The sequence below is a fragment of the Rhea americana genome, unplaced genomic scaffold (genome assembly GCF_003343005.1).
Source record: "Rhea americana isolate MKP2758 unplaced genomic scaffold, rheAme1 scaffold_11, whole genome shotgun sequence".
NCBI lineage: Eukaryota > Metazoa > Chordata > Aves > Rheiformes > Rheidae > Rhea > Rhea americana.
In genome coordinates this window covers 7,256,874-7,274,736 of record NW_028185150.1, presented here as the reverse complement: position 1 = coordinate 7,274,736, position 17,863 = coordinate 7,256,874, and the positions used below count along the sequence as shown (strand labels likewise).

General features: G+C 37.9%; 1 protein-coding gene across 1 annotated transcript in view; it reads left to right on the top strand.

Moving 5' to 3' along the window:
* PCSK5 (proprotein convertase subtilisin/kexin type 5) overlaps positions 1-17,863 on the top strand; it is a 248,905-nt gene that overhangs the window by 76,472 nt on the left and 154,570 nt on the right. The window contains exon 5 of the mRNA XM_085313604.1: positions 1,150-1,226. Within this exon, the coding sequence (XP_085169730.1) occupies positions 1,150-1,226 (77 nt within the window). The remainder of the gene's footprint in view (positions 1-1,149; positions 1,227-17,863) is intronic.

The window sequence follows — 17,863 nt, the reverse complement described above, 5'->3', positions numbered from 1 at the left end:
GCCACACTTATATCTGTATCCTTCCCCATCCTGTATGTGAAATTCAGATTTAAAGTGCATGAGGACTACATAAGCACAAATGACAAGATACTGCCTTATTTATCAACATACGCCTAGTTTGATCTTAATGCCACATCTTTCATTTTAATCTCTGAAGTCATTTAAACAAACCAAATATATTTTTACTTCCTCATTGAATGACCCAGACTGTATCAGATATCACTTCATCCTAATACTGTCCTTCGACTGAATTTAAAGCAGCTATTTATTCTCTTACTACCTCCTCTCTCCTTTTYCTTGTGCCAACAAGGAATTACCCCAGAGCAATACACATTGCTTGTTTGATGACAAATGCCTTCTATATGTTGGATTATTGCTGGTGTGGCTGCAAACAGGAATATTTGAGGTGGATGTGGTAACTGGTTTTGAATAAAGAAGAGATTAAAAAGAACTGCTTACTATGTCAATACACCACACACTACCACATCAATTAATGGGAGCCATACAAACTAGCAGCTGTTTGCTCTATAAACTATTTTCAGCCCTAAGAATCTTTGTAAATATAAAATACGGAGCAAAAATGTGCAGATACTTTGAATATATTTGAAACAGTTTTAAACTCAGATAAATGATGGGAGAGATGCCTTTTATTTCCAAATTGGAATGTAGTTTAAGTTGCATTTCAAGCTATATTTTAATAAAAATATTCTTAGGAAAATGATATTATTTGTATTCCTTGAAGCTGTTACTGCAGTTTCAGTCACCATCTTGTGGATGATTTCTTGAATCCTGAAACATTTAGCAAAATCCTGATTTTGATAATGAACACTACTAATTTCCAAGTTTCTTAGAAGAATTGTAGTCTTTTGGCTTAATAAAACACCTCTATCTGGTTTGTCATAGGTACTGGAATTGTGCTTTTTCAGGGCATTTGTAATCCTCCTTCCTTTTCCAAAAATGAAATAAAATGTGTAATTCTTGCAATTATTAAATATATAATCCTTTCCTAAAAATGCAGTCATCCTAAAACTACAAAAATGTTTGTTAACCTTATTAGTCTCTTATAAGAACCTGCTGAAGAATGTATAGGTCACATGAGTCAATGACTAATTAACAAGAAAATGCTTTTCTTTGTCCTGTTGGCTATAGGATTCGCAGGCAAGTTTTGATGTCAATGGAAACGATTTTGACCCCATGCCTCGGTATGATGCCAGCAATGAGAACAAGTAAGGCACTATGACATTCATGAAATTTGCAATGCAATTCTTCAAGTAGAATGCAATAGTTCTGCTATGAAAGTCTAGGAAATCTGAATCTTCATAGATCAGTGTGATCTGCTTTTAAATCTCTGTGAAATATGTATTTATGTCTCTCCCACGCACACTGCATGCTACTTATTCTTTGAATGCATTTAGAGACACTGAAAAATACATAAAAATTAGTTTGAAGGTTTGGGGCATGTGAAATGAACCATTTTSGATCCCTTTGGGATGCATAATAAAGGGATTGATTTACCTTTTTTGGTATTGTCTCAATGAGTTATTAAGGGTGTGTTAAGTGTGAAAACTGACTTAGCTTCTGACTCTCTTGAGCTTTATAGACTTGATATTTTGAAGAAATACGCAAGTTAATGAAAATTTTACTCTCTAGCCATCTATTTTAAGCTCTAATGGAGATTTTATATACAGAGATTTACTGGACATCGTATAGAACCCAGAAATAGTAATTCTTTCTGTTTATAATGTGTGTGGCTGAAGACTGGTTAAATATATCTGTATGAGTACTGTATTCCTGCATCAGGATGCAGCTTCCTGGTATTTGTTATTCCAGCCCTGCTCTTCTTTCGAAGCAAAGCTGGGGGAAACACTGGGGAGGGCCATCTTAACTCAGGAAGCWGGCCATGGGTATCTGAGGGCAGTTATTTGTCAGTTACATTTTTAAACTTGGTATATTGTATTAGAGGAAGAAAAATCCAACTAGTTGTCAAAATATTATTTATGCATTATGTTTTAGTGAGGTTTATTTTATTAGGGAAAGCTCTAAGTATTACTTGCCTGCAGAAAAGAGAAAACATGAGATAAAATCTTTTCTTTTACACAACTCAAATGATTCTGGGTTTGTATTCTTCCTGTTCTATGATCCCTGTGGTCCTATAATCCAGAAGAATAGAGCTGGTCTGAGCTAATTCAGTTGGAAATGAACACCAAAACTTAGCATTAGCCTAACTGGAGAAACCAATTGGACCAAACTTGGGCCATGATTAGATAGGAAAATACACTCTTTGTCAAAACTTTCTGCATAATAGCAGGAAAAATGTTACATAGGGCTTTCCCTGTCCTGCAGTGGATCTCAGCAAGCTGTCATAGCTACCTTCAGCCATATGGTGAAATAACTATGAAAACTTAGGTGAATTCTGCCAAATACTTACTTGATCAGTCAGCCTGATTCGAGTTAAGTTTTGGTAGGCCAGCATGAGAACTATGCAAGAATTTAGCTCTAAAAAATAAACTATATAAATACATATACACACATATACACAATACATATATAAATACATATACACAGACACACACATACATCTAAGTTTTGTTTAGAAATATTGTTTGACATAAAGATGTATTATACTGATATTAATTGAAATAATAATAATAGTTTATTAGGGGTTGAAATCTTAGCATATGTTCTTATTCAGTTGTTCTTATTTGCTGTYTGAATGCTGTTTACATGCAGCCAAATTTTTCTGTCTAGAAACAAGTACATGCAAGAACTATTTCTTTTTTCCTCTTTTGCCTGTTAGGCATATCTTTCTCGTTCTATTTTCATACAGAAACTCAGTTTACTAAATCATGTCTGCTTCTTCTTTACTAGAAATCTCCCAAAGTAAGCATGCAATGAGAGAGTAAAAAGAAATTCAGTAAAATCTTTTTCTTTGAAAGCATGAACATGCTGCACATGTAGGCTAGTGTAAATTTTAGAAAAAAGAAAACGCTAGTATAGAACAAATGGTGGAAAGAGCTAGATGCCACATCGACTCAGTTAAGTTAATGACAAGCCAAGAATTTCAGACCTATGTACCCATAAGAAAAATGCTAATACTGTACTGAAGCTGTTAGGAAATATTCACAAGATTCTGCTCACTGAAACAGAAAAAATGAATAAAATGTATATCAATTCTTGCTCTTTTCAAAAAGTTACTTTTCTTACAGTTGAGGAATTTCATTTGCATTGGTTATCTCAGTTTTATAGATAGCCAATAACTGGTATAGAAAGGTCAGAATTAGTAAATGTGCTAAAAATTGGTGCCCATTAAGAGAAATCTTTGATTTGGCTTATGAGATGTCACAGGACTAGCTAAGATTTTAAACATACTAGTCACCTGAAAATTCAGTAGGAACTTAGGAACGTAAATCATTTATAGCCTTGAGTGTAGAGGCATTGCCAGTCTGCATGCCACAACACCTAACTGTTGTGCATGACTGACCACTTCAGCATTATCCCTAACTTGAAATTAGGCACTTAAAATTTTGCTGGTACTCTTTGGGGATACTTCCTGGTTTATCTGTGTGAAAACATTCCTGTCCTTGGAGTTGCAGTCTGGCCAGGGTATGGTTGGAGGTCTCTCAGTTCAGCTGAGGGATTTGCCCTCTTTGTGAGGTGAGAGAGTTTGAGAGATTCACCTTCTCTGTTTGGTGCTGTGAGAAGCCACGTATCTCCAGTTGGATCTTTGCCTTTAGCTGAGTACTGAAGCCATCACTTCCTCACAGAATGTGTCCCTTTTACTGATAGCTAGAGATAGGTAAAAAATATAAAAGACAGGTTCATGTATCTCCTCAGACTTTGAATATTCCTGTCTTGCCTCCGAGGTGTGTACTTGCACTGCCTGTTTCCCGAGGGCCCCGAAGTTGGAAGTGGTGGTAGGRCTGGTAGGCTCAGCCGGGAGCTAAGCTGTGCTTCCCCAGCATTATCAAGAAGTGTGGACTATAGCCTTAGCTCTACGCACAAGTAACCTGGAGCATGGAAGGGCTTTAAGTGTAGGCTGACTTGGCAGCCCAACCTCTGCGTAGAGGCTCAGTATTCTGGATTGCAGATAGATGGAGCCTGGTAAGCAGCACTTTAGTATAGTCAACATTTTGGGGCTGTAATTCTTCCTTTCCTAATTCCTRCTAGACTCAACAGAAGTTAAATGACTACATGAGTATTAAAAAGACTTACTAGCGGCCTATCTGTATTTTTGTWTGTCCAACTATCTTTCAAAATCTTAGTAGGAATTCTGATTGTCTAGTATATGTGATCATTTGGCACTAGATATCTCAAGTTGTGCCTGGTTGAGATAACCACAACCAGAGAATGCTCTGAAAGCCTTACTTTACAGACTAAGTCTTTGTAACATACAAGATCAATTTAGTTGATTCCTGCTTCCTACTATATCCTACTATATCAAGGAGACGATGTTGCGTAATAACAGCTTCTATCTTCCAGTAAAGGTGGGATGTACCAATGCAGTATTGTTTCACAAAATGATCTGTTTTATTCTTCCTTATTTTATAAACCATATATAATGGGAGAAATGATAGAGGGTAAAAAGAAATGCTGTAAAAATAAGCAGGTGTCTCTGTACAGCTTTACACACAGCTGTGAAACATCAGGGTACTGGGTCTGTTTGCTAGCTTTTCACTTTTAATTAATAGTGAAGGCTTTCTGTTGCCAAGGCTTATTAGTAAGGAAAAAGGAATGAGAAAGAATTAACTGTGGGTTTGTGAAGAGACTGTAGATAGCCACAGTGCCACTTTACAGAAATGTATTTTTAAAGTTTTAAATTAAATTTTCTCTTAGCTAAAGAGTATAGGAGGGCAGAAAGAAACATTAGATTAATCTTTCAAGCCTTGTAGTCAAAACTAGGGTGGGACGATAGTTTCTTTAACTACTATGGTATGTAGGAGTCCTGCCAGAAGTTTACTTTGGTTTCTACAAATTGGCAGCAAGTCATGAAGCTTGTAAATGGTACAGGCCTATACTAGAACTTCCTTTTGCTCAGAGGCTAAAGACGGCAGTCAGCTGTGGATGAAGTCATTCCTGCTATGCAAAGCATCTTGTTTTGGTTTACTGCTGAGTGGTGCTGCTTAATTCTTATTCTGTAATTTCATTGTAACCTGTAAAAAATATGTTAAAAAAAACTATGCATTGTCAGTCTTTAGATAGCACAGATGGGCTCTCATGAGTTATACCCTACCCATTGAATAGCCTCAGAAACTAAACAGACATTAAACATGTTTTTATTTGAACTAGACAAAAATATATTTTTCTGTTTCATGAGAAATTTCTAGGGGCTGATACTTCAGAGCTTTGGATTCATTCTGGCACTTTTTTTTAAATATGAAGTTTTTAAAACCTCCTTTAAATAATACCAGTTGTCTTTGAAGGAGTTCTTATTACACTTACTCAAGAAAAAGCGAAAGTAAGCCTATCACTTCTGTTTTGGAGATAGTTACTCTCTTGGATACTCTCTCACATTTTTCAGTGATACATTCCGTTGTACTAATAACTGTTACTTAGTAAGCTTTTACATTATTTTTCATTAGGACTTGATAAAATTTTTGAAACCAGAGGTTTTTTAGTATTAAAAAATCATAAGAAATACAAGCTACTCCTTGACTTCCTAATGTCTAGACTTTTCAACATCTGGACAGTTTTATATCTTATGTCACAATGGCAAAAAAATTAATGAGCTGATGAGTTTCAATCCTGCTCCATCCCTGACATTGTTTTTCAGTGGCAGGACAATACATTCATTCTGGTCTGTTATTACTTTCTTTTATCAGTCATATTAATGCAGTTGCTCAGTAAAATGCCAAGGGTTTAGTTTTCCTCAACAGAGACAGGCTGCTAGTTACACAAGCTGGTTTTGTAGAAGACCTCTAATATGTCCTAAGTCATTTAATCAGAATGGATATTAGATATTTAACAGGCAGATCAGCTTCTATTGCCTCCTGGATGGTCAATAAAATAGAAGTGGTTAAGATGCATGACTTTGCTGTGTCGCTATTGAGAGCAGGTCACAGAAGAACCAAGCACAGTCAGTGACAGGGAGCCTAAACTCTCTTTGCTGGCTTTAAAGAACAGAGAACTTCCTCTTATATCAGCATTAAAGAAGGGAGCACTAACAGCTGGGAGTATCTGTCCATAGAGTTTCTGTGTTTTGATTGCCAGTATGCAGCTGTTGCTATTGCTTTGAAATTGGTGTATCATGTTTTGAAGACAAAACTGAAGGGAAAATAAGCTGGTTTGCAAAGCATTGCTGTACCATCTTGTGCTTTATCTTTCAGATAGAGAGCAGTTCCGCTGCCAGATGTCTATTCATAACAAAAAAAAAAAGACTAGCAGTTGTCTTAGACTTGTCACTGGGTTTTGCTTATATCTGCTCAAGGCTTCCTGGTGAGGCTGAACTACAAATCCTGAGGCTTTCACCTATGGTGAGAGGCTAAAAAAGCCAGTGCTTAAGTTCTCTGGAACTCTGGAGACGAGCCGGACTAAGGTGTTAGCCTGTGTCAGAGGGAATCTGTTCTAAGTGTCAGCTCTTTTCCTAAACCCAAACTCTTCCTCTAGACTTTCTCCAGACTCCAGAGGTTTAAAATCCAATGGATTCAATGACGGCATTGTCTGGCAGAGTGTATTCTGTCAAGTGTTAGTGAAGCATCTGTGCTATATAAGTATACCACATAACATGAAAATAATTAGCGGAGAGAATATACTTAATATTATCTGTAGTGATTCAGTACCCTGTAAAATACACTTACCCAAGCATGGCATGCTTAATTCCTTCTGCCAATGACCCAGTGGTAGGTGTCTAACACGTGTCAGTTTCTCTGAAAACTTAAAGCAGTTTGGTTAGGAAATTGTAGATTTTACAGTTGTTTTCTGTGAAGTGGTGAAGTCTTCGCTTGTGAAAAACAGGATCTGAACAGGGCAGCCAGTTTAGATAGAGTCAATTGCTATAGAAGCTGCAGTCAGAGATTGCAATCCTCATTTATTGTGTTTGGTGCTATTCTGGTTTTAAACTCATTGCCCTTATGACCATATCCCATTGTGCTGCAATTTCAGCAGATGTTAATAATGAAGCTGGGTTCAGGCTGTGTCAGTATTCAGCTAGGTTGCCACATTTTACAAGAAGCAGTGTTAGTGATTCACCAACAGGTATCCAAGTTAATTACCATCTCCTGACCCAAAAAAAGAGTCTAGGGGCATGATGCAGCATGAAGATCACGAGATATTAGATCAGTGTTCTTGCCAGTTGCTGTAGTTAAAGGTCCCGCTAAAGTAATAGTAAAAATAAGGGAAATAAACCTTGTCTTAAAGCTCAACTTGCAGAATCATGCTGTGCTGAAATAGATTTTACAGATTCATTTGGAGTTTATTTTTCTTCATTTCCTGTTTTTAACTGTTACTTAGAGTCCCTGTACACTGTTACCAAATGAATGTGCCTGTTCTTCAGATGGCTGTACCTCAGAGGTAATCTTCGTATATCCTTTGTTTCCCTCAGGAAAGAACTGAGAGACTTGATAAACATTTGTAAACCTTTTTGGGAGGAAAACTTTCTTCTCGTGAAAGAAAAATCTTGCAGAAATACAGCTCAAGAAGCCCCACCACCCAGTGTTTTTTATTCTATTTTACTTTTATTCTAAAACTTGTTTTTAACCTATGGGAAGAGATAAAAAGTTCATCACTTAAACAAGCAAAATGTCGATGTTTTGGAATATTGATGCTGCCTCAGTTAGTGTGATCATACGAAACTTCAAGAGAAATTGTAAGGGAGACACCAGAGCTGCTGGTAAGTGAGGACAATTAGCTGAGATAGCAGAGAGGCCATCTTTGTCAGGCTGATTCACTCATCCCTGACAAGCATTCTTATCAGTGGTCTTTAAGGTCAGTCCCTTATTAGAGCTTTCCACTTTGACAAAACAATGAAAGATTCATTGGACTACAGGGCTGATTCAGTAGTCTTTTGATCCAGGTTCCAACGTCCACAGTAGAAATCATCTTAACAAAAGCTTTGTCAAACTGCCAGAAATTGTCTTTTTAGTAAACTCTACTAATCTACTCATTATGTTATCGCACTGCATTACATAATCCCCTCCAAAGTGCACAAGTGGTTTGAGTTACAATTTTTTGAGAGCCAAAGGAAAGACATTTCTTTGAGTAGTCACTGAAATTGAGAGAAGTCAAACAGCAATAAACAAAAACAAGCTTCTGCCAGAATTCCAGTTGTTCACAGAAGGGGAAAATAGCTCTTTTTCATTACTTTGGTGTTGGTTACTGAGCAGTGTATCTCACTGAATACTTGGTGTCTGAGGAGCAGCACTGTTCCCTTTTAGAATTTATAAAACTCTCATGTTCTCAGCTGTTCAACCACGACACAACAGGAAAGCTTTTCCCCTGTTTCTAATTACTGAAGTACCAGACAATGAGCTCACAAATAAAATGAAATTCTGAAGTGTTATGCAACTACTTCGAGTTCTTTTATGTAAATAATTGATAACAATGAGTCAGATCTTCCCTTTCAATTTGAAGTCAACAATAGAATTGATATAAGCTTTGACAATTACTTTATTTGTGATTTTCACTTTTATGATTTTTTTTAGAGAAAAGTAATGAATTAAAAGTTTTTTTCTTAGATAGTCTTTTTTCTGGGGTTGGTATTTCATACAAGTATGCATCTATATTTTGAGATATGAAACTTAAGAGGGGATAGTCTACAACTACCATAGGCTAGTTTTGATTCAGTATAGTGATGGGTTAGTTTCAGATTGTTTTATATCTAAGAACTGCAGCTGAGCAGAATTTGAGTGAGAAAATATATTTCTCTGTGCTGTCTCCCTTTTGAGACCTTGCAGATATTAGAAAAGTTGAAGAGAATGAATCTACTGTGTATGTATTTGGTGATAGGTTTTACCAGCTGACTTCACTGCAGCCAGCCCAGTCTACACCATACAAAATCTGGCTCCTCGAGACTTCTCAGCCAGCACGTGCATGCCCAAAGCATAGTTTTAATGATTGTGGCATTAAAAGCAAACCTCTATCTACAAGTCTGATAAACTGATTCTGAATCCAAAGTCAAAAGCTGTTAACTGAAGTGCTTTTTTAAAAATAACATGCTTCTTACAATTGAGCTCTGCAAAGTTATGCTATAAGCATAAGTCTTAATGGAATCAATAGTTTTTTTATAAAACATTTTCAGGATAAAAATTTCAGACATTACTTTTTCTTGCAAATGAAGAAATATGCTTCTCCCTAGATTTTTTGCTGAAGGCAGGCAATTCTTTATTAAATTTAATTATTTTCTTATAGTCTTTAGTTTTGTTTTACATTACCTTTTTTATTATTCTCAAATAAAATCTAGTAAAGTCAAATCTATTAAGTTGAATGCTTTAAGCAAAGTCAGATTGCTCTCTTGAAGGCAAGTTACTGTTTTTTCCTGAATGAAAGCAATCAAGGTAAAAAAATCTGATGCAGAGGTAAAGAATTCAGTGTAATTGCACTGCTGGGGTCTTTACTACAAAAATTTACCTACTTTGAAAATCATTTATGTTTCAATCGCACATCATCCCAAGCAATCCTCCTGTCTTTAGCAAACTGAGGTATAGACTATGGCCTAATTACTTCTCCAGCATGCAAGATGGTGAGGCTGTTGGCTAGAGTGCCAAAGAGAGTAAAATGGTAAGGTATGTGTTCTTTCAGCCTCGACTTACTTCCCTGCGTTACTCTTCTTATTACTCTGCAAATACTGGATGAACAACTACTTTTTCTCCAGCTTAGTGAATGTGCAAGAATTAGCCTACGTGTGTTAAATCTCCTTTTCTAATTAAGATCTAACTCTGCCAAATTGGTGGTACAAGTCTCATAAAAAACAATTATTTATCAACACACAGAAAAGTAGGATTTGAATTTATTTCAAGAATCCTCAGTCGTCTTTGAAATGGAGATAGCTCTAAAGAGAAATACCATCTCCAGTTAAATGTGTGCAACCATAACAGATGTAATTTAGGATTAAGAATAATACATATCTAATTGAAATTGCACTCAGAATTCAAAATAGGTAAGAAATATTTTTCTGAGCGAGTTTGGTGGGGACCTAGAGTTATAAAATACCCATTTCTTTTAAATTCTGTCCCACTGCAATATCAGTCATCCACTGTTACAATGACATACGCATAAAGATCCATCCGTGACCTGCCTGCACATCACTCTGTTGCTTCCCTGTTTTGCCTCACAACCGTAGGATCCATGCATGTGTCAACATCTTCCRTGCACAAAAGCATAAATCTCTTTTGTTCTGAGAGCATTTCGCTAGACTGTTTTTCAGAGATCCAGTGGGCTTCTTTTCGTGTCAGTGAGCAGTAAACATGAAAGCTCAAGAGCTGCGTTCTTATTCTCCTAGGCTATTTTTCAATTCTGATTCTGTGTGATTTTAGTAGAATTGATACTGTATCTTTTCTGGGGGGGGRAGAGGGTTTTGTGTTTTGTTTTGTTTTCATTGCATAGAAATTCTGGGGCTCTAATGTAGAGATTTCCAGGTAAAGGGAGATTCTTCAAGCACTGCAAGATCTCTCCAACTGCTACATTTCTGTGTCAGTCTGGATGAAAACTGTGGATCAGGATAAATAGTGACGGATGATACCCTGTCACACAAAAGTTTGAGAAACAGAAGATAAGCAAGTTGAAGTGTCTTAAGTACAGGATGTATTAACAGGGAAGGCTCCTGGACATGAATTTAAGGTGATAAAGATCATAGGTGTTAGTAGTATTTTGTTTTAGCACTGGAGATCTAGGAATATGGACAGGCCTGAAGCAGAGGTTTTAGGGCTTATTTTTAACGTTATACCACCTGGTCTAATAAAAGATACTGCCTATACCTATAGGTGTATACCTATATGCCTTCTGCTACTTAAAAAGGATTGTGAAAGTCAAGGTGAGAATGGGAGAATCACAGAACATTCGGCTTCAAAAGTAACAATTAACCTACCTAAAGAGCAGGGAAATTTCCTCACAAATCCTTCTGCATCTTCCTACTTTAGTCATATTTCCTTCCAAATTTACTTGTGCATATGTTGTTATGACAGTATGCTTGTGAACTTTTTCTAAATAAAACGGGAAAAATGACACAACAACAACAAACAGGGACCAGTACCAAAAATACTGTGTTCTGACTTATAAAAAGATACGGTTTTGTGTCATGCTCGTGATGTTCATGGTGGTCTTTTTATTAGGAGATATCTGTGTTCACACCCCAACCCTTTAATAATATACTAGTACCCACAAGTAATTTCAGTAGCTTTAAAAGAGTTCTTTGTGATCATAGATGTCCAAAACATTAGCCCTGCTGGCCTGAATTCATCGTGAGGCTGACCACAAAATCTCTGATGAGATAAGTTACTTAGTCCACATGCAGACATGTTTTGGAGTAAGGGACATTTCCTCCGGAAAAGTGGAGCTGTTGCAGGGCTGCTGTTTCCACAGTTCCTCAGCTGGTCTGCTTGTCCCAGAAGGCAGTGCTTAACACCTGTAACAGTGATGGTGCCTGTAGAAAGCACTATCAAAGAACAGGTGGCAGATAGAGAACAAATGAAGAAAAAGAGAGAAACATCTGTATTTCTTCACTTCCTTAAATCATAGCATTTCAGGTACTGAATTCAGCAATTGCAGATACACTTCTCAGAGGACTTTGTGATATCTGCAGATGGCACTCTCTCTCTAATGTCTAGGGTACCTACCAGCAAAACAGGTGGAGAACCTCTGAAAATCTTAGAAATCAGATTGCCAGCCAAACTGATGAAGAGCATTAAACAAATAAATGCTATCATTCAAAATCATATGGGTTTCTTTCTGCACCATTGGACAGTTTGCAACCTAAGTCTTTTAATTCAGAGGAAAGATTTCTCCTCACCATCTCTTTGAAATGAATGCAATCACAGCAGCTGTAGGCCAGCATTACTGTACAGCAAAACATTCCTGCCTCTCAGTGGCCTACATGCAGTTTGGTAGGTTACACAGGAATGCTGAGAAATCAGAATCTGAAGTCTTTTTCCTGACTTTGAAGGGGAATACGATACTTTGTTTATAGATAGCAAAGAAAAGGACGTAGAATTTACATATTTATTCTAAAAGATATTATTAAGCTTTGGCTGTTGTGTGAGAGATGTTTATTCTAGTCTCAGCTCTGCAAGAAATTATTTTTTTAACCTTTTTGTATCTCTTCTGTAAAATGAGAATAGTTGTATTTTCTTTTATCCAGTAAGATGACTTTTTAAGGCTGTAGACTTTATAATAAAAGTTGGCAGAATGCAAGCAGGTGGGATGGCAAATATGCACTTTCTAGTTAATCACTTCTTTCCCCAAGCTCAAAAAATAGCTGACGGACTACTGCTGCTGTAGCTACTGACAACTAAAAATTTGCTTTAGGCCTGTTGTATAAATAGCATTGTGTAGCTGGCATACAGTAAGCTCTCTTAAGTACAAGCATGTTCACTGTGGGTGGTATGTTTGTGGTATGTTTGGAAGTTTCAGCAGCAAATTTCTAGCAAACTTTATTCAATGTGTGCAAGTCTGTGTTTTCTAAGCCTAATATCTTAAATAAATATGAGTGGATTTTGCTAGGAATAGGAAGTGCACTGCTTGGCCAAAAATATTAATTCTCTCAGGATTCCAATCCTTACTCTAAAGCTTGGAAGAATTTTGAAAAAAATAATACATCATCAACTGTACATAGCTGTATTCTCAGAAACATTGATTACAGTCCATTAATTAAAGTTAATAAATAAACCTGCAGGTCACATTAATAGGAAGCGTATAAAAGGCATAACAAGAGTTTTCTGATTTGTGTAAACTAATATTGGAAATGACACTAATTTCCTTTGCAATCTGAGGTCTTGTTTCCAATTTAGGATTAATTTTAGATTCTAAAAACATTAAAAAACCTTAAACTATGCTAATTATCCCCATAGTTACGTGAGAAAAATTGGTATAAGGGTTTGTTTGCAAAGAAGTCTCATCTGTTAAATACGTATGTCAGATTATAATACTTGACTTTGGTAGCTGACATAGATAAACAAAGATCATAGAATCACAGAATCAGTAAGGTTGGAAGGGACCTCTGGAGATCATCTAGTCCAACCCCCCTGCTCCAGCAGGGTCACCTAGAGCATGTTAGACAGGGTTGCTTCCAGGTGGGCCTTGAAGATCTCCAGAGAAGGAGACTCCACCGCCTCCCTGGGCAACCTGTGCCAGTGCTCCGTCACTCTCACAGCGAAGAAATTCCCCCTCACGGTCAGGGGGAACTGCCTGTGCTTCAGTTTCTGCCCATTGCCTCTTGTCCTGTCACGTGGGACAACTGAAAAGAGTTTGTCCCCATCCCCTTGACACCCTCCCTTCAGGTACTTGTACGCATTGATAAGATCCCCCCTCAGTCTTCTCTTCCCCAGGCTGAAGAGGCCCAGCTCTTGCAGCCGTTCCTCATAGGGCAGATGCTCCAGCCCTCTGATCATCTTTGTAGCCCTATGCTGGACTCTGTCCAGTAGCTCCATGTCTCTCTTGGACTGGGGAGCCCAGAACTGGACACAGTACTGGAGCTGAGGCCTCGCCAGGGCTGAGTAGAGGGGCAGGATCACCTCCCTCGACCTGCTGGCAACGCTCTTCCTAATGCACCCCAGGAGACCATTGGCCTTCCTGGCCACAGGAGCACATTGCTGGCTCATGGTCAGTTTGTCATCCACCAGCACTCTCAGGTCCTTCTCTGCAGAGCTGCTCTCCAGAAGGTCAGCCCTCAGCTTGTACTGGTGCATGGAACTGTTCCTCCCTAGGTGCAGGACTCTGCACTTACCCTCATGAGGTTCCTCTCCACCCAGCTCTCCAGCCTGTCCAGGTCTCTCTGCATGGCAGCACAGCCCTCAGGTGTATCAGCCTCTCCTCCCAGCTTGGTCTCATCAGCCAACTTGCTGAGGAGGCACTCTGTGCCCTCATCTGGGTCAATGATGAAGTAGTTGAACAGGATGGGAGCCAGTCGTGAGCCCTGGGGGACGTCACTACCCACAGGCCTCCAACTGGACTGCATGCCACTGATGATGACCCTCTGAGCTCTGCCTTCCAGCCAGTTCTCAGTCCACCTCACTGTCCAGTCATCTAACCCACACTTCCTGAGCTTATCCAGGAGGATGTTATGGGAGACAGTGTCAAAAGCCTTGATGGTATAAAACAGTTTTAAAATGATGTAAGAATTTGGATACAAGAAGTTTTGCTGATTTGTTTAAATACATTTAATCTTTATTTAATTTTTAATTGTTTCCCTTAATTATTTTATTTTAATTAATTAGTACAATAAATTTAATTAATTAAAAGTATTAATTACTTTTTTACATCTTTATGGTTAAATCAGTGCAATTTTAAGATAGATATTGATGAAGCAGCACACTTGCTAACATCTAGAAACAGCTTATCTATTGATCTTGTCAGGTTTCCTATTGAGATACAGATTTCTTTGCAGTCTTTTTTTATGAAGATATATGGATGTTTTCAGGTTTGGAGTTTGTTTGATTGTTTAGAGCTTTTTGTATTTTTATGAGAAATGATGTGAGTAGTGCATTGACAGTAAAAACTGAGATTGCCTTTGTGTCACAGCTGATTATATTTGCACGTATCCAAAAATCTCATGCACAGAGATAAGATATGGAAAGAGAAAGAGAGGGTGCCAGTGAGGCACCTGCTGAGGTTATTTTCTAGTCAGCTGGGACCTATAAATGTCCAGCCGGCATTTCTTTGGAGTGAGGAAGCATCATTTTGCAGACTTAAATGCAGCATTAAGACTTCAGAGGACAATACCTTGACTGTGGAAAGGGAGTATAACTGTCAAGGGATATTATTTCCCCTGCAGCTTCCATGTTCAGGATTTATCCCGTGGCTCTTTTCCCTGACAGTTTCGTAGTTCTCCAGATATAGCAGTACTCCAAATCTACCCCCTAAATGGTGCGGACTCAGCAACTCAGAGGTGTTTCTATGAGGGACAGCCTGGTAGAGAGAAGGACCTCCTAAAGGTTGTCTATCTCCAGTTTCCTCTGCCCTTTTCCTCCGCTTCCCAAGATTTACTCCCAGTACACCAGCATCTGATTGCTTTTTCTTCAAGATTAGAGTTGACCTGTTGTGAAAGCATAACGTGCCCAACAGTTACCACTTCAGGCATATCTGATTACTAATTCCCGAAGGGTATGTGTGCTGTTTATAGTTACGGCACTAACCGAAGCAAGGGAGAAACAGTTACATGGGTAACTGTTGTTACATGGGTTGTGCACTATACCATATGTATTATATGTTTGTGTTCACCCAGAGAAAGTTCTGAGATGCATTTTCTGAGCAGATACATGACACTAAAGGAGGGAATATGTCAGTAAACAATCGGCAATGATACAGGGGCTTGATATCTGCACTTTTTCTAAAAAGAACTTGTTGCTTCCCCTCCCCTTGGATATATTGCTTGCATTATATGTGTGCTGATATTTAACTGCAAAATGAAGTGTATCTGTAGGAACTGCTTTGGAGATCAGCTGCTCCTCTGTTGATCTCCTAAAGCATGTGTCGACCCCTGACACACAAAACCACGGAGAGGCAGCCACAYGCTCCTGTTTGTGTCTCTTTTTTATCCTCCTCAAAGAAAAAAAGTATTTCTACCCTCTGGAAACCTCCTGGAAACAAAGGGGATTTCACCCTGAAGTATCTGAACACTGAATGACCCTATGTAGGTTACTTACTGCTGTCATCTGTTGGCAGTATAGATATCTAAGAGGCAGATAGCAACCAAATCAAGAAATAGGTGGTTCTGGGAATATGTTTTATTCTGCTTTGTATTCTTAGTGATTGCCTTAGGAAGTTGTGGAGATTCTTTTATTTACACAACAGTGTTATTTCACTCCCAGTAAAAGTCAACGTTATCATGATATTGCAGAATCTAAATTCTAGGATTGTGTTAATAATCCGTTTTCTTTATGGAGACTCTTTGTTGCAGACTGGGAAGAGCAAGGTTAATTGTCACCCTAAAGCAGTAGTCCAAGGTTGAAAAATTAGCTAAATCGATTGTTTGTACAAGGTAATTGCAAGAATTTTTATTATGCAAGAATACATAGTCTATTTTGCCTGTCTCCTTCCCTCATTAAGTTACTATAATTCCACATGTACAAGGTTTGAATTTGGGCCTTCATTTGTCCTCTTCTCTGTATGTCACAAGTGAAGTGATGAAACTGTCTAGTCTCACAGATTAAAAAAAGGAAAGTATGGATAAATAAGTAGTTCTTCCCAAGCATATGTACTACTCTTTTCTTTGGGCTGCACACAAAAAGAGGTAGCCAAAGATTAACCAACCTGACAAAYGTGAAACAACCGCCAAAGTTGATTCGAGCACATCATTCTGTGACTTTCCATCCCCTCCACAGTCTCTCAAACCACCTTGCATTAGGTGAAAGCAAGATCTTTTTGCTTATGTGGCAGTAGAGCCTTGAGGAGGAAGCAGCCTTGTGTTCTTCTGTTTAAAAAGCCTATGGAAGTATCCAGAAATAGTCCTTCTCATTAGGTAGACCCAGGTGGCAATGTGTTGATCCAAACTAGTCCTGGACCTGATGTCCAAGCATGGACCTGTCCATTTTTAACAGGTTTAATTACAATAGCTTCACTGTTTTTATTTGTGATTTACTTTAACAAACATGAAATAGAACTGGGTTCTCTGCCTTGAGAAAGTTACTGTACAGTTAATATGAAAGGCTATATAAGAAAAGCTCAACTGCCAGAGTTTTACTCCTTGGTTGCCCTTCAACTAATTTATTCCTTTTTCACTAGTGCCTCCTCCCACCCAAGAAAATAGGCTAAATTAAAAATTTACGGTGGGTTAGAATGTCATAAGGTGTCAGTAAATAATTCCTTTATAAAACTAGATATTTTGCTAATTATATTATTTGCTGGTTTTGTCTGCCTGTTCTTAATTCCCTGTCATATATCAGTGTTTCCATGAGAGCTTTTATTCATTGTTTTATTCATTGTTTTGGCCTTGCTAGAAAATACAGGAGAAAGACATATTTGTTTTACACATTCAGATTCATTTACCCACTCATATAAACAAAACTGCAAAATGCTAATTAATACTGTACAATCACAGTCCTTTGCTAGACTCATATCAGAACTTCACGCTCAAGAGAAATTAGCTTTCTACTGTTGACAGGGAACAAATGTAGAGGGAATGGCAAGGGAGCATCGCTGCTACCTACACTGTTAAATTTAAGACATGAGTGTCTGGGATGTGAAGTGCTCAGTGTGTTTGTTTTCATGTTGTCATCTTCAGTCTTGTTTGAGAGAGATAGATATTCCAAGTTATTCTTTTAGTAACTTCCCATAGTCATGCAAAAGTCATTAGCCTTGGGGACCTTGACTCAAGTTAGCTTTCAGTCCTGTGCTGTAATCACATTACAACACTGTAGCTGATGCTCGGAGGCAGGATTCTGTCTGTGTAATGTAATATCCAAATCTTCGGCATTTTTCCGGGTATCTCACATTGAAGATTTGTGTAACTTGTTTTTCACATTTAATCTGTCATCTCTTTCTCCACTCTTAATACCCAAATATCTCCCTGCCAGGAAGTAGCTTTATTATTATTATTATTTAGCTATCATAGATGGTGTTTTAAAGGCTAACGGTTCATTTTTCCCCCTTGCTTGTATGTTTGACTTCTGTAAATTCCTTTATATCTCTTTTTTCGAATGTTTCTGGAACACCATCCATACCTGTTGCCAGTTAGGAAAGTATTTTTCATCCTCTAGATAATTAAAAACCTTTTATATGT